The sequence below is a fragment of the Myotis myotis genome, unplaced genomic scaffold (genome assembly GCF_014108235.1).
Source record: "Myotis myotis isolate mMyoMyo1 unplaced genomic scaffold, mMyoMyo1.p scaffold_m19_p_1, whole genome shotgun sequence".
Classification (NCBI taxonomy): domain Eukaryota; kingdom Metazoa; phylum Chordata; class Mammalia; order Chiroptera; family Vespertilionidae; genus Myotis; species Myotis myotis.
This window is the reverse complement of record NW_023416313.1, coordinates 33,788,727-33,812,605: the sequence shown is the minus strand read 5'-3', so window position 1 is coordinate 33,812,605 and position 23,879 is coordinate 33,788,727. Positions and strand designations below refer to the sequence as shown.

The window sequence follows — 23,879 nt, the reverse complement described above, 5'->3', positions numbered from 1 at the left end:
TCTCCCCAGGATTTTATTATTACTCCATGAAGACATGACTCAGGGATTGAAGGGTGTCGGAGGGCTCAGAAACAACGCATGGATTTGGTGGCGGTGTGCAGAAGGGTGGGAGGCATGCCAGCCCTCGGGACCACGTGGTGAACAGGAAAGGCCCAGCTTGGGATAAATACCCCAGCACCGGGTGCGTCAGCGCCCGCACCACCCCTAGACCCCGCCTCCGCGTTGCCTGGCAACAGCTGCGCTGGAGGCACGGGAGTCAACGTGCCCTGGAGCGCTCGTGGTCCCCTCCCGCTCGGGGTGGCGGTGGGAACCGCTGTCCCGGCTGCTGGCTCTCTTCGCCCCCAGCCCCCGGAGGAGGCGTCCGAGTCAGGAGTCCCTCGCCAGGGGTCTGAGGACGCGGTCACCTGAAGGTCGAGGCTGAACGTCATGCAGGTCGGAGTCGCAGCCGCGGGCCACTCCGGGGCACCGGCCGAGCTCCTAGCTGGGCTTGAGGCTGAGCGCCCAAGGGAGGGCGGCGCACCGGGGCTGGGTCTAACTAAGGTTTACTTTTGGTAAGAGCTAAATTTTGCGTGAGTCTCTAGATTTGAGAGACAACCAAATTAACTCTAGGAGAGCACCATCTCCACCCCCCCACCCCCAAGGTTTGTCGCTGGGGGTTGGTTGAGATTGTGTTTCACACTTAAATCTTGGAAATCTCACCGCTGCACGATTTCTGACTTAAGAAATAGACCAGCAGCTTTGGCCCAAGTGTAATTCAATTTAAGTATTCTGCCCCGCTACCTTAAACAACCATCGGAACGAAAATACTGGTTGCATCTTTCCTGAAAAAGACCAGGTGTCCCTGAAGTTTCTCCTGCCCGGTCACAGAAGCTCTGTTAGGCTTCCATTGATCCCTTAGGTCCCGAGGCTGCTCCGCTCTGTCTAAAGACCCTTATTAACCAGATGCCTGTGCTCTTGTTTCTTTACTAGAGTAAAATTCTCACTTTCTGACTTGGAGAAACAGTTTCTTCCCACCTGCTTCTCCAAATTAAAACTACTGTGATTTTTCATATTTAATTTTGGCATTCATATATACCACCTAATTTATTAGGATATTTTAAACATAAACTACATATAAATTTAATGGATAGCCCTTTTGTGTTACTTATAGGTTTCTAGCAAGTACATTTTATCCAGTGTATGAAGACATTTCCATACACTGAGGTAAGTAACCCAAAAGGAAATTAAGAAAATGATTCCATGTATGATCACATCAAAAAGAATAAAATCCTTAGGAATAAATGTAATCAAGAAAGCAAAAGAATTGTACACCGAACACTACAAAACACATAGAAAGACATTAAAGAAGACAACTAGAAAAACATCACACCTTTGTAAATTGGAAGACATAATATGGTTAAGATGTCAAAACTTCCCAAAGCAATCTACAAATTCAGTGTAATCTCTATCAAAATAAAGTCCTAATAAAAAATTGTTGTTGTTTTATTTTGGCTTTAAATGAAGAATTTGCTTAAACTCTGGTGGCAGATATTGATAACAGGGGAAACTATGCATTTGTGGGGACAGAAAGTATACGGGAAATCTCTGTACCTTTCCCTCAATTTTGCTGTGAACCTAAAACTGCCCTAAAATATTAAGTCTTAATTTAAATTTTAAAAAATAAAATATAAAATGGACAAAGAACTTGAATAGACATCTCTCCAAAGAAGATATACAATGGCTAATATAAACATAAAACATGCTCAATATCATTAATCATTAGAGAAATGTAAATAAAAACCACCATGAGAGGCCACACCCATTCGAAAAACTATTATTAAAAACAGAAAATGACAAGTGTTGGTGAGAATATGAAGGAATTGGAACCCTTGCGCATTGCTGGTAGGATTGTAAAATGGTGTAACTGCTATGGAAAATGGTCATTCCTTTAAAAATTATACATAGTATTATATGAACCAGCAATCTGACTCCTAGGTATATTCTCAAAAGAATTGAAAGCAGGAACTAAAAAAGATATTTTATGCATAAGATCATAGCAGCATTATTCACATTAGCCAGGTGGAAACAGCCCAAATGTTCATCATTGGATGACTAGAAAAACAATCTATGGTGTGAACACACAATGGAATATTATTCAGCCCTAGAACAGAAGGAAATTTTGATACATGCTTCAACATGGATGGTCTTTGAAAACATTATGTGAAGTGAAGCCAGTAACAAAAGGACAAATATAGACATGTGCTGCAAAATGACCTTTTGGGTCAACAATGGACTGCATAAATGATGGTGGTCCCATAGGATTATAACGGAGATGAATTCCCTGTAAGAAATGGAAAGAGATGGTTCAAGAGGATTTTTTTTTTTTCTGATGAGAACAATATCTGGGAACTTGGCAATAGATTTCCTCTCACTGCAGCTCAATTTTGAGTATGCAGTTTACATCCCAATCAACTACTGGCCTGTTTCAGCATAGAGGAACCTATCTCCCTAGGGTTACATATTCAGAGGGTTCTACAGTCCTCTCAGATCTAGCTTGATGGTCTTCAGAGTACACTGCTGTAATTCTTTGTTGAGGAACTAAAATCCTATACAAGGACACAGGTCCACAGGAACCATTGTAAGTATTAAGTGCTGCTGCCACTTTAGTACGAGCTTTCTGTGGTAGTGTGGAGCCAGCCTGTTCCTATATGTTGGAAATATTTTCAGATTGTATTGATGCAAACCATGCGTTTCATTTGTTCCATCAATTCAGTGCTAGAGAGAGCCCCCTTTTTTTTTTGCCAGATAGGGTCAATGGAACCAAAAACAAATTTCCAAAGTCAAACTATTGAGTCTTCAGTTCTACATCCTTTCCATGTTAAATACCCTCTTTTTAAAAAAATGAATACCACAAAGTTCATTAATCTGACTTCTGCTCCAACATGCATAGCCAAAGCCACATTGCCACCGCAATCCCTTATGCTCCTTGATTTCTTATTTCTACTACTAGAGGCCCAGTGCATGAATTCATGCATGGGTGAGGTCCGGGCCGATCAGGGCCTGGCCGGCTGGGGGAAGGAGCCATGGGTGGTTGGCTGGCGGGCCCTGCCCCCAATTGGGGTTGGGGGCCAATTGGGGGTGGGGCTTGCCATGGAGAGGGGCTATGGGTGGTGGGTTGGCCAGCCCTGCCCCCGAATGGGGTGAGGGGTGCCGATTGGGGCCAGTGGCCTGGGGGAGGGACTGTGGGAGGTGGGCTGGCTGGCCCTGCCCTCTATGGGGTGGGCAGGGGTGATCAGGGGCAGGGCAGCCAGGGGGAGGGGCTGTGGGCCCATCAGTATGGTGGGGGTCCATCCGGGGTGGGGCTGGCCAGGGGGAGGGGCTGCAGGAGGTTGGCCAGCCAGCCACACCCCCTATTGGGGTGTGGGGTGCAATCAGGGTGGGGCCAGTCAGGGGCAGAGTCTGTGGGCCTACCCGTGGTGGGGCAGGCCCATTGAGGGTGGGGCTGGCAGGGAAAAGGGTGGGGGGGGCATTTGGCCGGCTGGCCACGCCCTTGATCGGAGTGGGAGAGTCCGATCATGGGCAGGCCAGCCAGGGGAGGGGGCCGCTGGAGGTTGGCTGGCCGGCCCCACCCCCTGATAAGACCCGTTCCCTGGCCACAGTGGGCATCATAGCAACCAGTCATTACGGCATTATGGTCGCTGGCTTGTTATATACATAGATTCCTCAAAGCATCATATACTCCCTTCTGACAGGCACCATTATGGTAATCTAAACCTTAGCCAGCCAGTTTCTCTTAAATATTTCCCATCAGTCCAGCCCACATCCCTGTTCATGGAGCAGCACTGGCAGCTTCATTGTCCTATTTCTGACCCTGTTTGAAGGAAGGAGGAGTGGGCTTGTGGGACAATGTTTATAAAATCTACAGTAGTGTTCAGCAATGGCAAATTGCTTCATCAAAGCCAGCAAGTGGCCGAAACCGGTTTGGCTCAGTGGATAGAGCGTCGGCCTGCGGACTGAAAGGTCCCAGGTTCGATTCCGGTCAAGGGCATGTACCTTGGTTGTGGGCACATCCCCAGTGGGGAGTGTGCAGGAGGCAGCTGGTCGATGTTTCTCTCTCATCGATGTTTCTAACTCTCTATCTCTCTCCTTTCCTCTCTGTAAAAACTCAATAAAATATATTTAAAAAAAAAAAAGCCAGCAAGTGATAGCGAGTGCTGGCAAGATAGAAGTTACAATCTCTGGAATTCAATCACGGAAATGGCATTCCTTCACTTTTGCCATATTCTATTGGGTAACAGCATGGCACAGTTCCCACCCATCATCAAGGAGAGGAGATTATTCAGGGATGTGAATAGCAGAAGGTGGAGCTCATTCAGGTGATCTTATACTTTGTTTGCCACAGTATTCACTCCCTTCTTTTGGAAATATCAGAAAAAAAAAATGGATGGCAAACTAGAGAAACAATAGTTAGTATATGATTGACAACTTCCGGAAAAGCAGGGGGAAAAAAAATCAAATCTTAAGTAATAAAGAAAAAAAAGGCTAACTTTCATAGAAAGAAATTGTGATTAGACAGAAATGGAACTATAAAAAGATTCCTGGCCTCTTCTAAAATTTAACCAGGGAATATGGGTCCTAAGAAACTGTATAGCTGACAAGAGAAGCGAGTTCACCGGGAGGTCTTGAATGTGTTTGTGGAAATAGCAACAAAACAGTATTTGTTCATGGTGTGAATTGGTTTTGTCTACTATATTCACCAGAGAATATTCCTTCACTTTTTGAATTTACTTCATTAATATTTGACATGTTCTAAATTATTATTTGTTTTTATTAAACACCTCAGTGTAATTTTGAGGGTAGAGAATGTGTCCTGTTTATCAAACTGTGTAGTTCCATTAGTTCTGGGAAATGGGAAAAAGGAGGCCGCTTTGGTTTAGTCTTTGAAACTGGTTATATGTTTACCTGTAGAATTCAGGGCATAGTTGGAAATGCTACATATTAATTTTACACATAATAAAATACACAACTATGTTAATAGGTTTTCTATTTTTATATAGGATCCAAATGAAGATACAGAATGGAATGAAATTTTAAGAGATTTTGGCATTCTTCCTCCAAAAGAAGAGCCAAAAGATGAAATTGAAGAAATGGTTTTACGTTTACAGAAAGAAGCAATGGGTATAGTTGTGCATTTGGTGGGCTGGATGAAGGGGGTAATACAGTTATGTTACTGATAGTGTATTTCATGAATTTCAAGGAAGAGAGGACATTAGAAATCATTTAGTATGTCCCACCATACTTTTGCTGATACCTAAAATTCTTAATTCATGTGTTAAAAATTCACATGCCAGTTAATGACAGAGCTGAAATGTCCTGGTATCTAACCTAGTGAGCTTTTTTTTCTCTAGATCATAATTTTTTACCATGTGATTACCTTATATTTTGATTATTCTATATAGTATATATTATTTGTCAAGATTTCCTGGAACATGGGAAAATCTAAATTTCTGAGGTCTAATTTATTTTTACATCTACTTTTATTTTTTAAATATATTTTATTGATTTTTTTTACAGAGAAGAAGGGAGAGGGACAGAGAGTTAGAAGCATCGATGAGAGAGAAATATCAATCAGCTGCCTCCTGCACACACCCTACTGGGGATGTGCCCACAACCAAGATACATGCCCTTGACCGGAATCGAACCTGGGACCCTTGAGTCTGCAGGCCGACGCTCTATCTACTGAGCCAAACCAGTTAGGGCTTTACATCTACTTTTAAATGTAGCCTGGTAGTTCTGTGAACTCTGAGGGAGTAGTAATACTTAAACAAAATAAAGCAGTCAACCACAAAATAGCTTTATATATTGCAAACACTGCAACATTAAAGATAGTCTTGATCTTCACTTATCTAATATATCTTTTTTCTAGACATGTGACTATAAAGTAAAATTAATATTTAAACAATTCAACTGCTTACAATTTATATTGTTTTAGTTAAACCATATGAAAAGATGACTCTTGCACAGTTGAAGGAGGCTGAAGATGAATTTGATGATGAAGATATGAGAGCTATTGAAACATATAGGTACAGTGATTCATTGGGGTAATTTACGAGTTTTGGAATGAAGAATTGTAAAAATGAAACTAAGATAAAGTCCTATTTTGTCTACAGAATAGATTAAAAAAATACAAAACTAATTTTTAAGATTTTAAAACTAACATATAAAGTAGAATTTTTCCTGAAATTTTTTTGCCTTTGCTTGAATTAAAAACTATCCAATAATGTACCATAGGACTTCATCAAGTGATATATGAGTAAAGTGGAAAATATCAATAAGCAGCCAATAAATAGAGGGCTATGAAGTTCCTTCTTTCATGATGCCTGTCAATGGTTTCTATAATTTAGTAATTAATTGCCAGTCATGAATTCTCTCAGAAATTAGAGTAGGTGCATACATTACCCAACTTATCTTGATTCTAAAAACGGACAAAGAGATTATAAAAATGTTATGCCAGAGGAAGATATCACTTATGAATGCAGGCACAAAAATTTAAACAAAATATTTACAAATTAAGTCTAGCAATTTTTTTAAAAAAATAATAAACTTTGGAGAAGTAGTCCTAGGAATGCAAGGTTGTCTTAACATTAAAAAACAAAAACAAAAGCAAAAAAAAAAACAAAAAACAGTAAATTGTGTTAGAAGCAGCAATGTCAAGTCACAATGAATATACCTGGCACTCATAAAAATTGAACTAGTGTTCCTTGGAAAACTGCTTTATTCCACATTGTGAGTTGTGAAAGTACAGTACACGTCTTGAGCATCATATGGTTCCAGCAAGTAAAGAAGTGCTAAAAAAAAACAAAAAACTTTAAGGCGTAGAAGCCAAACTAAAAGATCTCTCAATGACCAGAGTTGCAACAACTTGAACAACAAAAAGATAAAATATTAGATTATAAAATAAATAATAAAATAAATATCCATGAGTCCATAATGATATAAGTAATTAACTGAATACATGAACAAATTCAAAAGAAATAACACTTCTCCCTCACTAAAGAATTCCAATTAATAAGTGTATATGGAATGAGGAAAATAGAAAAATCATCATTATAGCACCATAGCAATAATTCTTGATGAGCAAGATCTGCTGATAGATACTAAAACGAGTGGATGAAATTTTAAGTAGAAGCATGATATTTGCATAATCTCAAAGTATCTCCCCCTCCAAATATTTAGTAACTATAAGGAAATAGTAAGTTTATAATGTAGAGTTTTGGCAGATTCCATCTTTGGGAAATGATCAAGGTTAAAATTATCAATAATACATATTGACATTAAGTAACTTGATATGATGTGCTGAAGATGACACACCACCTCTGTGGTGTCCTTTTTAATAATTAATCATCTCAATCTAATAAGAATACACCAGAAACCAAAATTTGAGGAACTTTCAAAAAACTGATCAAGTTGATGTCAGGAAAGAGGGCAGAATAGAAAACTCCAGAAAGCCATCTGTTTACCTAGACAACAATTACATTGGCTGAAAATGTCTGAAGTGACAGCTTTGGAACTCTGGAGTCTATGTGGACACTTGCAGCTTCCAGGATAAAACTTGGCTGGTAAATTGCAGTTAGTAGTGGCTGACTTCAGTCCTTAGTTGGTGATAGCTATCCATCTCTCACCCTCTAGTTCCATGGCAGGCTCCTGTTTGGACAGCAACCTTTATTTCTGGTAAAGCTTGCTGGAGCAGGGTGAGCAATAAGGACTTTGTGTTCTGATTGTGGAGTGCTGCTTCTGAATGCAGAGGTACAGGCACAGAGTTTGGGTATCACTGTGTCAACCCCATTGGCTCAGGGGGATTCCAGAGCACTTAAGGGAGCCACCTCTATTTTTTATGGACATTAAAAAACAACCATATATATGGGGGAATTTAAATGCCTTGGAAAAGATGAAGGCTCACAGAAGATGTTATGGTTTCATCTCAGGCTGATCCCTGGCTAGAGACACCTGACAATAATAATAAAACAAACCATGGGAAAGGAGGAGAATCTGATTTCCAGAGTTATCACATTATATGAATCAAATGCTCAGTTTCAACAAGAGAATCACAAAGAAATGGGAAAGTGCGGCCCATTCAAGCTGTCTTCCAAAAGCTGTACCATTTTGCATTCCTACCACCAGTGAATGAGAGTTCCTGCTGCTTCACATCCTCTCTGGCATTCGGTGGTGTCAGTGTTCCAGATTTTGGCCATCCTCTTTGGTGTGTAGTGGTTTCTTGATTTATTTGCATTTTCCTGAAGACATAGATGTGGAGCACCCTTTCATAGGCTTATTTGTCATCTCTGAATCTTCTTCGGTGAAGTGTCTATCAGGCCTTTGGCCTATTTTTAAGTCAGATTGTTTTCTTATTGTTGCATTTTTAGAGTTTTCATATTTAAGGACAACAGTCCTTTGTCAGATGTGTCTTTTGTCATTTTCTCCCAGTAACTGCTAAGGAGATAGGTTCCTAGAGAGAGCAGTTGTTACAGCCGTTTTCTGATCCCCAGAGGAATTGGGTTCTAGGGCACAATTGGAACAGTAGTTTCAATTTCCCAAGTTCCTGGATTGTAGCAGAGAAACCTGTTCCCTTGGCAGACCAATTTTGCAATGTTGCTCAGGGAGTCATTTTGATAGCCCAGTTTAGAACCCCCTCCTTTCCATTGAGTTTGTAAATCACTTAATTTCACAGATTAAGCTTCTTGCTGCTTAAAATAGCTAGGACTTTCTTCAACTGAGTCCCACCTGATATGATTGTTGGGTGTAAAATGCAGGCTACTGAGCATTAAATCACTTCCTGATGGCAAAGCTAACCCAGGTCTTCCTGTCTCTCCCTGACTAATTCCATTGACAGAGCAAAGAACAATGAGGAAGAGAGGTGGAAGAGGGGAGGAGAAAGAGATATAGTTGGTAGTTGCACCATTAAGTAGGGAACACAAACTTTTTGAAAATTTTGAAAGATATTGAGCCAGTGAGATCAAATTGAGGAATTTGATATTAAATACTCAGTGCCAAAAAATCAGCTCCCAGAAGATCTTTGGAGGAACTAAACTCTGAATATCTGGGTCAATAGAGGGAAAATGGAAGGACTTCAGTTTGAAGTCCTTCAAATTGTGAGAGGGGCCCTCCCTAGATGTGGGTCATTATTCTTGGCATTCTCCTCTAGGCTTCGTTTTGCTTGGATTACTTGTTACGTAGAGTTGTTTCACCTAACATGTTTCTAATTAGTAAAATAAGGACAGAGTGTTTTAAAATATACCCAGGATTTTGTATCTATTCATGTCGAGTGAAGCCAACAGATCAGGAGATAATTGACATTGAAAAGAGTTTTTTACTCAGAGTTCTCAAGAACAGGGGGCATGCACCACAATCCTAGGCCACACAGGGAAGCACTGGAGTTGGTTGAGAGGCAGGAGTGAAGGGATGACATGGACACCAGCCTTCATTGTGGTTTCCGTGGGAAAGACAAGCTAAGCAGGGTAAGCAGATTTAGGATTGGCTAGTTTGAATCATTTTGGCAGGCTGTGGGCTACAGTGGCTGTCTCTAGTTGTCTGGTATCTGGCCCAGGGATAATTAGGGCAGAGGGTTAGTGGCGCAGTTTAATAAAAGAGGTGATTGAGAGGTTGGGCTCTGGACTGGTCGGTTTGCATCTGAGGAATTTGCTCTCCAGCAGGAGGTTGCTATCTTTCATAATTAGTTAGACCTGGGAGGGATAGTCTGTCCAGGATCAGCAAAGGCAAGAATACAGAAAATAAGAAAATACAGTTAATACACAGAAAGAAGGGAAGAAAGTATTCCCAAGATAACTTAGGGATATAGAATCGGTAACTTTTAAGACATTTGCACATCAGAAAACATTTAGATCTGCTTCATGAATCCGAGCATTCAACAACTGAGTCAGAGTATGTAAATTTTGAGAATTGATTAAGAAAGCTTTAAGGCTCTCTGTGGATGAATAACCAGGTAACATGGAATGCTCACTGTGTGCTAGGCACCATCCTAAGAAATTTACCTGTATTATCTCATTCAATTCCCAACAACCCCATGCAAGTAGGTATTGGTATTATTCTCCTTGAAAAAGCTTAGAGAAATCAAATAACTTGCCCAAATTCATGCTGCTAGGAACTAGGAACTGGTATTTAAACCTAGTCTAGTCTCACCGTAGAGTTCAAACTCATCATTCTTCTTTATCACTTCTCTACCTGTAATAAATTTTATAACAAGTAATTATACATATTCACAAAGGCTTTAGACTGAAGGTCAGTTTAGCATGATAGTTGAGAGCACATAAATAGGGATAAAAATAATATTAACTTTACACAGTTTTTTGCAAGGTTAAGCTAATGTAATGCACTTAAAATAGTGCCTGGCAACATAATAAGCACTCCATAAATGTTAGCCATTGTTATGATTATTATATACAAGTATTTAACCTGTATAGGAGAATTTGTTGGTTCAGTATCTAAATAAACTCTCTATAGCTATGATTAAGACCTAGACTTAAATAAAAATAAATTTAGAAGTCAGTCGCTAACTTCTTACTTGCAACACTAATGACAACACAGATTTCCATATAAACAGATAAATTGGCATTATAACACCATTAAAAGTTATTCTGTAATTTTTTAAGTGTTTGATATGTACTAGCATTACATTCATTACCCTAAATTGTTACTGTAGATGGGAATGACCTTAAGAATATAACAATTTTATTATGTAATTTTATTTTTTTAATTAGAGAAAAGCGGTTACAGGAATGGAAAGCTCTTAAGAAAAAACAAAAATTTGGGGAGTTAATAGAAATTTCTGGAAATCAATATGTGAATGAAGTCACAAATGCAGACAAAGATGTATGGGTTATAATTCATCTATACAGGTCAAGGTAATTACCTTTTTGTAAAATATTAATATACTAATGTTTTAAGAACATATCACTGGTTTTTAGGGTTTATAAAGCATATAACAAAGACTACTCACAAAAGAAAATAAGAATATATGTATAGAGTCATTGGCTGTAGGAATTAAATTAGGTATTTTAATATATTTTCTTGTTTAATTTTAAAAACTTGACATACTTTTTAGAAAAATAAGCATTCTTTAGCAGTTAATTTAAATAAAACATATGGAAAATTTCAAACGTATAGAAAAATAGATATAAGGATAAAATGAGGCCCCTAAATATTGGCCAGGTAGATTCAACAGTTAACATTTTGCCATATTTGTATCATTTGCGTGTATTTACAGAATGATTTAAAAGTAAATTACACACACCATGACACTTTTAAGTACTTTAGCATGCATTTTCAAAACATAAGGGCATTTTTCTATATCACCATAATACCATTTTCTCACCTAACAAAATTAACAATCATTTTTAATAGTGTCTAATATACAGCTCTTACTCAAATTCTCCCAACTGACTTCAAAATGTCTTTTATAAATACATACATTTTTTAATTGAATCCAATCAATGCTCAGGCAGTGCATTTGAATATATCATATCCCTTGTCTCTTTTAACAGAACAATTTCCTTGCATGTCCCTGTTCCCCTAGTTAGTTTTAGAGTACCTAGTTGTACTAAGTATAATCCATATGTCCCCCTGTCTCATCAGCCTGGTATAATGATAATTGCGAAGAGTGGACTTTCCCCAAGTCTGTGCCAAAGAGGAGCTGCAACCTCCCAGTTTCACAAATCTCTCATAGAAACAGCACCTCTAGTGTTAGGTCCCAAGCCCTCTCTCTGCTTGGGCTCTAACCCGATCCAGGAACGGAGGCTGTGGCAGTAGCCCTTGTTGTCCTTATTTCATTCTCTGAATAAAAAATATCTTCTTTCTTCAGGTCCTCAGAGAAATTCTATACAGAGCAAGCTAGAGCCCTGCTGTTTACCAGCTCACCAGTTCCTCTGACAAATTTTGATAGGAATCATACCCCATAAAAGAAGACATTAATTTTACTGTAACTAAAATGCTTGGTAAATAATTTTTTAATAGTTTAAAAATAATCATTTCCCATTTATCCTATTCCACTATCTGGATAACCCAATTTGGAGATTTGCTGATGTGGGTCCTTTACAAATAAGTATATGAAATAGCAACATTTACAATACTAAGATTTGTGTGTCATAAATGTTATATACTGAAGTGGTACACCGAATGTTTCTCCTGAAACCCATTATGATAAGCAGAATAGATATTGGTTCTGAATTACCATACCCTGGTATAAAATTATTTTAATGGTTATTTCTAGATAAATTACTGGTTTTGACCAATAATTTTCAAAAACTTATAGAAGAGGTTGAATGAGTTTTAGTGTCAGGTTTCAAACTGCTGTGTGCTTTGATGGACTTAAAGTCTAAGGATCCATTTTTATAATACTTTAAGTATCTGTGAGCTCAGAAGTTCTTTTGGGCAATATAATAAAGTTACATAAAATATTAGTTTTCTTTTTTTTAATATATTTTATTGGTTTTTTACAGAGAAGAAGGGAGAGGGATAGAGAGTTAGAAACATTAATGAGAGAGAAACATCGATCAGCTGCCTCCTGCACACCTCCTACTGGGGATGTGCCTGCAATCAAGGTACATGCCCTTCACTGGAATCAAACCTGGGACCTTTCAGTCCGCAGGCCGATGCTCTAGCCATTGAGCCAAACCAGCTAGGGCATAATATTCTTTATAATAGTTATAATTTAATATTATAAAATGAAGCATAACTATTAAGCTTGTATTTCTAGCTGCCTTTTGTAACTCTAGGAGGGTAAGAGTTTGTTTTTTAACTAGGTTCCTAAGTTTTATCATTTTAATACTTCTTTGCCACTAAATTTCTAGAACTGGGCCCATTCCTTATCCAAGTGAAGATTCAGCCTACACAGAGTACCTTAGAGGGATCTAACTAACCCTGGGCCACTGACCCTAGTGGCTCAGCTTAAAATTAGCTTTGCTTCTGATTTTATGAAATCTTACATCTGTGTCCAAATTCTGACTTTGGCGAGGTAGGAGGAGGAACTTCTGTATTATTCTTATACCTAACTGCATATGTTGAATCTCGCATACCTAGTTAGTTTTAGAGTACCTAGTTGTACTAAGTATAATCCATATGTCCCCCTGTCTCATCAGCCTGGCATAATGATAATTGCGAAGAGTGGACTTTCCCCACTCTTCGCAATTATCATTAACTATGCTCTTAACTTGTTTTCTGATGTTAGAGGTCTCCTTGATATTTTATAATTCTCACGGAGTTTAATTCTGGCCCCCAAGCACCAAATCCACATTTGTTCCCCTACCACTTGCTGTCATAACTGTCTTCAAGGAGCTACTGTCTCCTTGCACCACAGTCTGTTATGCCATTCTCTCTTAATTCCATACTCGTCACTGCCACCACCAGTGCCCGCCTGCCTTCTGCCATTCACACCACTCACTTCCTAAGGTTTATTATACCACTGACTCAGCTCTCATTCTGATAGTAATGATAAAAGTAACCTAAACTTGATATTAGTGAATTAAGTTCACCTATTTGAGGAAGAGTGAAACTTATAAAGTCAATTTATGGCAGTTTTGTTTGGAAAATTAATATTTAAGTTAGGCAGTACATGCATTTCTAATGTTACTTTTAGTAGGCCACTTACTAAAATAAAGCAGTGTCTACATTTATAGCAGGTTAGAATTATCAAAAGAATTCTGAAGTGTAAATGAAACATATAGTCACTTAACTTGTTACCTTCTTGCTCCATAAATTGATATATAACATCAATTACCTTAAGAGTATTTCTGAAGATTTTGTAGGTGTTAGAGATGCAAAGGTATATATAAGGCATCTATCTCTGCCATTAAAGAAATTTCAGTACTCTAGAGAAGAGACAATTAAATGTAGTAATAAAGTCTTTTGTGTGCTTTGGTTGAGTTCTATAGAGTGAGGGCACTAAACAGGGAGTAGTTAAGTTCTACCCTGGTGCTGTCCTCAAAAAATAAGAAAAAATCCCCCAAGTTTACAGAGGTGGAGGAAGTAGACAGGCTGAATTGGATATTTTAGGTGGAGTGTACAGCTTGAACAAAGGTACATAAATAAGAGACATCATCTTGCTTTGGAGTGCTTTAAGTAATATGATAGCGGGCAGAGAGTAATGCTGGAGAGATAGGCAGAAGCCAGAACATGGAGAACCTTGAACGCTACACTGAGGAGCCCAGACTTTATCATGAAGGCAGTGAGAGCTGTTGAAGGATTTTAAGCTTGAGGGAAGGGCAGTTGTTACACGATGAGATTTTCATACTGAGCTCCCTTTGTCAGCCAGGGTCAAGGATGAATTTGAAGAACTAAGCCTGGAAACAGACCATTTAGGGTAATCTGACATAGCTCAGATAAGAAAGAAAAGGAGTAAGGCAGAGGAGAAAGAGAGGAGAGGCTAGATATGAGCTAAGGAGGTAGAATCAATCTAATCAACATTAGATGCTGTAGACGAAAGGGAGATTTTTGGCCTGGGTGTAAGACTAAGAAAATAAAGAAAACAATACATTATGGCCGTGGTTGGCAAACTGCGGCTCCCGAGCCACATGCGGCTTTTTGGCCCCTTGAGTGTGGCTCTTCCTAAGCCTTAGGAGTACCCTAATTAAGTTAATAACAATATACCTACTTATATAGTTTAAGTTTAAAAAATTTGGCTCTCAAAAGAAATTTCAATCGTTGTACTGTTGATATTTGGCTCTGTTGACTAATGAGTTTGCTGACCACTGCATTATGGTATAGTTTAGATGAGAAAAGCTAAGGGGGACTCCGATGACCAGCCCATGGGCCAGTATAAAGATTAGTAAATGAATGTATGTTTGTATATGTCAGATGAAGATAAAGATTTTGTGTGTGTGTAATTCTCTGCTTTGACGTATTTTTTAACCTTTTGACCTCCACCCATTTCTCCCAAACTCCATCCTCCACCTCTGGCAACCACCAATCTGTTTTTTGTATCTGTGAGCTGCTTTTTGTTGTTTTGTTTTGTTTTTAGATTCCACATTTAAGAGAGATCTTAAGGTATTTGTCTTTCTTTCATATAGCATAAAGCCCTCAAGGTTTGTCCATGTTGTTGCAAATGGAAATATTTCATTCTTTTTTTATGGCTGAATAGTGTTACATTGCATATATATATATATATCACAGTTTCTTTATTCATTCATGAACTGATGGACACTTAGGTTGTTTCCATATCTTGGCTATTGTAAATAATGCTGCAATGAACATAGGGGTACATTTTTTTTTTAATCTTGTGCTTTCATTTTCTCAAGTTAAAAACCCAGAAGTGGAATTGCTGGATCATATGGTAGTTCTATTTCTAATTTATGAAGAACCTCCATACTGTATTCCATAGTGACTGCATCAAATTACATTCCTACCAACATGGTTTCCTTTTCTCCACATCCTTGCCAACACTTGTTATTTCTTGTCTTTTTTATAACAGTCATTCTGACAGGTGAAGTGATTACTCATTGTGGTTTTGATTTGCATTTCCCTGATAACTAATGATGTGGAACATCTTTTCATGTGCTTGTTGGCCATCTGTATGTCTTCTTTGGGAAAATATCTATTTAGATCTTTGACCCATTTTTTTGATTGTTGTTGTTTTTTGTTATTGAATTGTATGAGTTCTTTATATATTTTGGATATTAGCCCCTTATCAGATATATGAATTGAAAATATTTTCTCCTATTCAGTCGATTGACTTTTCATTTTGTTGATGGTTCTTTTGCTTTGCTTTTTAATAGAATGTAGTCCCATTTATTTATTTGTGTTTTTGTTGTTTTTGCTTCTGGTTTCAGGTTAAAAAAATAATTGCCAGGACCTATGTCAAAGAGCTTACTGCCTATGTTTGCCTCGAGGAGTTCTATGGTTTCAGGTCCTATGTTCAAGTCTTTAATCCATTTTGAGTTAATTTTTATCTAAGGTGTAAGATAGTGGTCAAATGTCATTCTTTTGCATGTGGCTGTCCAGTTTTCCCAGCACTATTTATTGAACAGATTGTCCTTTTCCCATTGTATATTCTTGGCTGGCTGTTTTGTCATAAAATAATAGACCATATATGTGTGGGTTTAATTCTGGGCTCTCTATTCTGTTCCACTGTATCTGTTTTTATGCCAATACCACATTATTTTAATTACTATAGCTCTGTGGTATAGTTTTAAATCAGGGAGTGTGATGCCTCTTTCTTTGTTCTTTCTCAAGATTGCTTTGGCTATTCAGGTATTTTTTGTGGTTCTATACAAATTTAGGATTATTTGTCCTATTTTTTTGAAAAATGTCATTGGAATTTGATAGGGATTGCACTGAATCTGTATATTGCTTTGGGTAGTATGGACATGTTAACAAAATTGATTTTCCCAATCCATTAGCATGGAATATCTTTCCATTTATTTGCTCTTTTCTTCAATTTCCTTCATTAATGTAGTTTTCAATACATAGGTCTTTCTTCTCATTGGTTAAACTTATTTCTAGTTATTTTTTTTAATGCAGTTGTATAAGGGATTGTTTTCTTTATCTTTCTGATAGTTTGTTAGTGTACAGAAATGCAACAGATTTTTATATATTGATTTTGTATCCTTCAACTTTACTGAATTTCTTTTTTAGTTCTAATAGTTTTTTTTTGATGGAGTCTTTTGGGTTTTCTACATATATCACCTGCAAGTAGTGACACTTCTATTTTTTCTTTCCATTTTGGTTGCCCTCCATTTCTTTTTCTTGCCTAGTTGCTCTGGTTGGGACTTCTCATACTCTGTTGATTAAAAGTGGTGAGAGTGGGCATCCTTGTCTTATTCCTGATCTTACAGGAGAGGCTTTTCACCATTGAGTAGGATGTTAGCTGTGGGCTTGTCATATATTGCCTTTATAATGTTGACATACATTTTTTTCTGCACCCACTTTGTTGAAATTTGTGAAACAAGTTTAGTAAAAATATATTGAGAATAATATATAAAATTCCTCTCCCAGATGTTGATTAGAACTTAGTGCATTTTTTTACACTTAAAAATAATTTTTATTTATTTATTATTATTTTTTAATTTCTTTATTAAGGTATTACATATGTGTCCTTATCCCCCCCCTTTTCCCCCCAACCCCCCACTCATGCCCTCACCCCCCTGTTGTCTGTGTCCATTGGTTATGCTTATATGCATGCATACAAGTCCTTTGGTTGATCTCTCCCCCTTACCCCCACCCTCCCCTACCTTCCCTCTGAGGTTTGGCAGTCTTATCAATGCTTCTCTGTTTCTGGATCTGTTTTTGTTCATCAGTCTATGTTGTTCATTATATTCCATAAATGAGTGAGATCATGTGATATTTATCTTTCTCTGACTGGCTTATTTCACTTAGAACTTAGTGCATTTTCATTGATTTCCATTATCAGGATTTGTTTAAATGGAACAAGAACTCAAATACATGCAAAGCAATTTGAGTGCAGAAATCTGTATTTTTCTCTGATTATTTACATTTGTCTGGCCCACATCTAACCATCATTTTTTTCTTAGTAACTTTTATCAAGTTTTCTTAAAGCATGCATTTGATTTTCACAAGAACTACAATGATTTTTCTTGTCCCACAAACAGGAAGAACACACAAAAGTCTAGAAGGGTCTTCATCTGCCTGGAGCATGCAGCATGCCCTGGCATAAGTCACTCAGTAAGTGAGCTTAGACTATGGGTGTGACAGGTTTTAGGAGTTGAAAATACTAAAGGGAAATAGGATGCTTCTATGATATCATGAAAGAGGCTAATTAAACATTGAATATTATTTTTAAAAATATTTTTTGAAAAGACATACAAAGGGAGTCCAAGAGAAAAACTAATTTTGTCTGTTCAAAGGAGCTTTCCCTGATCAACACAGTTTACACTAATCTTTTTCTTCTCATACACTATTTCAAATATAATCCATATGAATGATGGGGAAATGAGTACAAAGACAAAAAGGAAAGCTACACTTCTAGCAAATTTAGGTTTATTAAAAGAAAATAGAGGAGAAAGATTAGATTTTTGTTTTAGCTGTTAAGAGAGGAGGGGAAATGAAGTTCATTAACTGTATATGTCAAAATGGATAAGATTGCCCAGAGTGTGTCTGAACTGATAAGAGGGTTCAGAACACAATCCCAAGGAACATGTATGTTTGAGGCATAGATAGGAGAAGGTAGTCAAAGAAATAAAAAGGAAATCAATAGAAAGTATTTTCCCAGGAGCCAAAATAAGAGGGCCTTTCAAGAATGGAAGTGAACAGAACATATAGATTTTTATTTTCTTTTTCATCTGGGCTGTGAACAGAAGGAGAGAGAGTAGTTATTAGAAGGGGACAGAGAGTTGTAAGGGAATTTTAAAAAATTTACTGACTTGAATGTGTTTATGTAAAGTGGAGAAGGAAAGATTGAGAAAACAGGAAAGGAGGGAAGCAGAATAACAGAGAAAAGTCCCATAGGAAATGCAAGAAGTATGGGATGAATAGAGGACTAGCTTTGAAACATTTTAATAAAGCTGTGAGTGAATGATAGACTGGGAGAAAAGGGAAAAATGGAGGTAATGGAAGATAAGTGATAAAGCAGGAAAAATCACAGGATTTGGTTACACTTCCAATCAATTTTAAATTTCTAATGAGGAATAGTTCTGGATTAAGGAGAACAGAATGTGGTATGGAGTGGGATGTCAAGGAAAAGTGTGGGTGATGTTTGTTAGAGTCAAGAAAAACAAGGAAGTTGGAGATAAGGAGTTTTGGATTTGATAATCTCATGTGAAAATAAACCTTTGATGGTGATAAGAGTTGGAATTCCTTTGTTTCAATTCTGAACTGCCATGGGTTCCCTAGAAGTGTCATTTTTTCTCTCTCTCTTATCTATATATATAAAAGCCTAAGCAACCAAACGACCAAACCACAGGTTGACCGGTTGCTATGACGTGCACTGGCCACCAGGGGGCAGACTCTCAACGCAGGAGCTGCCTCCTGGTGGTCAGTGTGCTCCCACAGCGGGAGCACTGCTCAGCTGACTGACGGATGCCAGGCTCACAGCTGGCAAGCACAGCTGCAGTGACACAAGCCTTTCCCACCTCCATGACAGCACTACCAAGCAGCTGTGGCAGGCGCAGTGGGGCCAGCTGCATGGCGCCTGGCCCGAGCTCGGGCTCCTCCCCAGCCACCTGCCACTTCATGCACTACTACATCCCTGCAGGAATCAAGCTGAAACCGGCAGTCCGTCATCCCCTGAAGGGTCCCAGATTGTGAGAGGGCACAGGCCAGGCTGAGGGACCCCACTGATGCATGAATCTGTGCACTGGGCCTCTAGTGTCATATAAAGTAGGAACTGGCTTGATTAAACTGATGCTAAGTCAGATGTGGTTAGCCTTAGTTAGGCATCAAATTCCCATGGTAGCTAGCTTTATTCCCAGGCTGTTTGGTGTTTGTAATGAAAATCAGAGGACTGAAGGTAACAATAGAGGACAATACTGATATGGGCTTATTAAAAGAATATCTAAAGATATATTTTTGTTATGGAGATGTTTCACTTATTTTATTAGACTGAGATGAGTAGTTTGTTTTTTAAAGATCATGTATGTACTGTTTTTCTTTTTAGCATACCAATGTGTTTGTTGGTTAATCAGCATCTTCGTCTTCTAGCAAGAAAGTTTCCAGAAACTAAATTTACTAAAGCCATCGTGAATAGCTGTATTCAACACTACCATGATACTTGTTTACCAACAATTTTTGTTTATAAAAACGGTCAGATAGAAGGCAAATTCATTGGAATTATAGAATGTGGAGGACTAAATCTCAAGCTAGAAGGTAATTATATTATTTTTAAAATTTGTTTAAAAAAAAGAAGTGAAACTTCACTAAATTAACAAATATCGTGAAAGTTTATTTCCATAAGATTGCTTTCCTTTTCTTCCAGTCTCTGCTTGTATTCCTCTAGATTAATTTCCTATAATAATATTCTTATCATAACACCCAATTCTTTAAGTCCTTATTGGTTCCTTGTCTCAAATAAGTTAAAAATTCGGAATCTTCTGCCTGAGAATTTCAGCCCACTTATCTAACTGTATTTCTCAATGCTTTCCAGTTTCTGTGCAGCCAGGCTGGACTTCAACCACTACCCCAGACACACTCATTTGTTCCTTTAGACTTCATTTCATACTCTTTCCCTGTGCCCCAAATAACCTACTCTTTATTCTTGCTTCCAAATCCTATTCCCTCGTGGGTCCTCCTAGTTTTCCATTTATCCCATGATATGATTTTGGACCAATTCATAATCTGTCTTCCTGTTCTCTATTGAATTTCTATAGCATATATTCTCTATACAACTCACTTTTCACTTATCCACATACTATCTGATTTTGTTGGTTAATTAATTCCATTTGAATTTTGTCTCCCTAATAAGTACAAGGACCATATATCCTATTATTTTCTTTTTCATAGTACATAACACAGGACTTGATATTTCTACCTTCCTTAATGATTTTTACTTCCTGACTTAGTTCTGAGGCCATATCCTTCATCAAGTCATTACTTGGAACTGCATTAATTTCATATTATACAAATCTTTTTCTCTTACCATTGTGTTAAAGCCATTGTGAATAATTGTTTTTAACAGCTAGTTTATCCACTCTTTAGTTCCCTTAAAACTGTTTTTGGCCTTACTGAGGCCTCCAATACCTTAATTGTTCCTGAATTACCCCCTTTCCTTCTCCTAGTCTCTAGGGCCCTCTTTGTTTTATCACCCTGTTTTTTTCAGCTTGAACCTTATTCCTTTATTTAATATTTTTTAAAAAAATAATAGGAAAAACAATAATATAGCACTCATTCATGTAATTACCAAAAATAACAAATGTGAACGTTTGTTCGTGTTTGCTTCAGCTATTTTGTTAAATTGCTGAAATAAACTTTACAGATATAGTTGAAATTACCTATATTTCCATTCCTAGGACCATTCCCTCCTTTCCTCCCTAGAGACAATCACTATCATGAATAATATGTTATCTGGTCCAGGCTTTTTTACTAGTATATTAAAAATATTTTTAGCCCTAGCTGGTTTGACTCAGTGGATCGTCAGCCTGCTGACTGAATCGTCCCTGGTTCGATTCCAGTCAAGGGCACATGCCTGGGTTGCAGGCTTGATCCCCAGTAGGGGATATGCAGGAGGCAGCCAATCAATGATTCTCTTTCATCTTTGATGTTTCTATCTCTTTCTCCCTCTCCCTTCCTCTCTGAAATCAATAAAAATATTTTTAAATTGTCATAAAATATGCATAATATGAAATTTACCATCTTAAACATCTTTAAATACATAATGCAGTACTATTAACTACAGTTACCATGATATACATTATATATCCAGGACTTTATTTTGTAAATAAATAAGTTATTTAACCATTTTCAAGTATAGAGTTCAGTGGCATTGTGTGCATTCACATTATTGTGCTACCACCACCATTATCCATCTCTAGAATACTTTGATCTTTCATAACTGAAACTCTATACCAATTAAACAATAACTCCCCACTCCCCTCTCCCTGTAGCCCCTGGCCACTACCATTCTACTTCCTGACTCTGAATTTGACTACTCTCAGTACATTGTATAAGTACATCATACAGTATTTGTTCCTTTGTGATTAACTTATTTCACATAGCATAATGTCCTCAAAGTTCATCCATGTTGTAGCATGTATCAGAATTTCCTTCCTATTTAAAGCTGCATAATACTCCGTTGTATTTTTATGCCATATTTTGCTTACCCATTTATCTGTTGATGGACACTTGAGTTGCCTTTATCTTTTGGTTATTGAGAATGATGCTGCTATGAACACGTACAAATAATCAGTTTTAGTCCCTGTTTTCAATTCTTTTGGGTATATACTTGGAAGTAGAATTGCTGAGTCATATGGTAATTCTGTTACAATTTTTTGACCAACAGCATACTGTTTTCCATACTAACTGCACCATTTTATACTCCCACCAACAATGTATAAGAATTCCAGTGTCCCACATTCTTACCAACACTTGCTATTTTCTGTTTTTTTGTTTGTTTGTTTGTTTTTATTGTGGCCGTCTTAATGTGTGTGAGGTATTTTCCCTACTGATTTTAAATGTTTCCTATATTATTTTTTATGGTTCAAAAATACTTTAGTTTGTTTCTGACATCTCTACTATTTGCTTATCTCTGAATCAATGTAGTATGGTCTTAGCTTTATAACTATAGCTTTATAACAATCTAGTTGTCTCTAGTAGGCCAAGTCTTTTTCAAAATTTCATATAAATGTTAGAATCAGTCAAGTTCTGTGAAAAATCCTGTTGATTATTTATTAGAGTAATTGTTAGAGACTTCATATCCTAATTACAGTGGATATTTCTATCCACGAATGAGATCTCTCTTGTCACTTATTTAGGCCTTTTATAGTTTTCCTCATAAACATAATATGTATATATTATATATTGTAATGTAATATATTTTGTAATTTTCCTCATATTCTGTTCATCTACTCAGTGCTTAGGAATAAAATTTACAAAATGGTGAATTTGTGGGAATGGGGGAATTTGGGGTTATCAAGTCAATTCTTTTCAGTTTTTCTCTTGGATATATTTTGGTATTTCATATTTTTTGTTGAAATTTTCTCATTAAAGTTTTCAAATATATTGGCATTAGTGTTTTCATAAGTAGTCTCAGAGCTTTAAAATCTTTACTTTGGTTATGTCCAAGGTCAATTCTTGGTATTATTGGTTTTTCCCCCCCTTTTCTTATCACCATTGTTGTGTGAGGTGTGTCTATTAGACTTTTCAAGCCACCAGCTTTTTATTTTGTTGGTCACCTCTACTTACTTTGTTTTCCTACTTTGTTGAGTGTTTTCTTTCTGTATATCCCTCTTTCTGATTTTCTTGGGTTTACTTTATTGTTCTTTTTTTTAGCTTCTTGATTTGAACTTTCAAACAACTTATTTTCAATCATTTTAAAATAAAAATTTTAACCAAAATTTCCCCCTTTAAGTATAATTTTGCTCTATCCAATGCATATTTTGATATTTTAGTGCTTTCATTGTCATCTGGTTCTAAATATACCCTTTCCAATAGTATTTCTCTCTAGTTCTCAGTGATTTAAATGTGACCAAGCCTTCTGTACTTTGTCACAAAAAAATGGGTTTTTCAGGTGACTATTTTGGTGAGTGTCAAAATAAGAATTTATGGTGCATTACTGTCAATTCATTTTGAATTAAAATATGTATTTTGCAGTAAAAATATACCCTTTTCACATTAATTTTATTAGAATCAACTCTTTTCATATAGATGAGAAATTCTTTTCATTTTTCTAAGATTTTAATCTAATTTAATGATGGGTTATTATTGCAGAACTTGAATGGAAGTTAGCAGAAGTTGGAGCAATACAGACTGATTTGGAAGAAAACCCCAAAAAAGGCATTATAGATGTGATGGTATCTTCAATAAGAAACACTTCTATTTATGATGACACTGATAGTTCAAACAGTGATGATGACGATACCAAGTAGAGGGAAATAGTTAATAAATAGCTTTAAAGTGTTTATGTACTGAATGCTTTATTTGTCACTGCCTTTATAATCAGAGATCAGAAAATTTATAGATTTATTGTCAGTTTCATGTTAGAATTATAGCTTAGACATCACTTCAAAAACTTTCAGGTATTTCAGAAATTGCCTCTAACAAAACCAGAATGTATACTGAATCCTTAAATTATTTTTCTCTGGCTTATCCTTTTTCTGAACCACTTTGGACAAAAATGATATTACAAGTCCTATGAATGAGAATGATGAAAGAGAACAATGAAATTTTATTTAATTTATAGTAATAAATTTTAAAGTCTATTATTTAGGGGCCTTGCGTGTAAATAC

The 23,879-nt window shown here is 37.1% G+C and overlaps 1 protein-coding gene across 1 annotated transcript; it reads left to right on the top strand.

Annotated features, from left to right (window-relative positions):
* The first annotated feature begins 1,829 nt into the window (after positions 1 to 1,829).
* PDCL2 (phosducin like 2) lies at positions 1,830 to 23,608 on the top strand. The gene is made up of 6 exons (XM_036318313.1): positions 1,830 to 1,889; positions 5,037 to 5,157; positions 5,972 to 6,062; positions 10,755 to 10,898; positions 19,598 to 19,806; positions 23,362 to 23,608. The coding sequence occupies exons 1-6, from the start codon at positions 1,830 to 1,832 to the stop codon at positions 23,517 to 23,519; spliced, it is 783 nt and encodes a 260-aa protein (XP_036174206.1). The 3' UTR covers positions 23,520 to 23,608.
* The last annotated feature ends 271 nt before the right edge of the window (positions 23,609 to 23,879 follow it).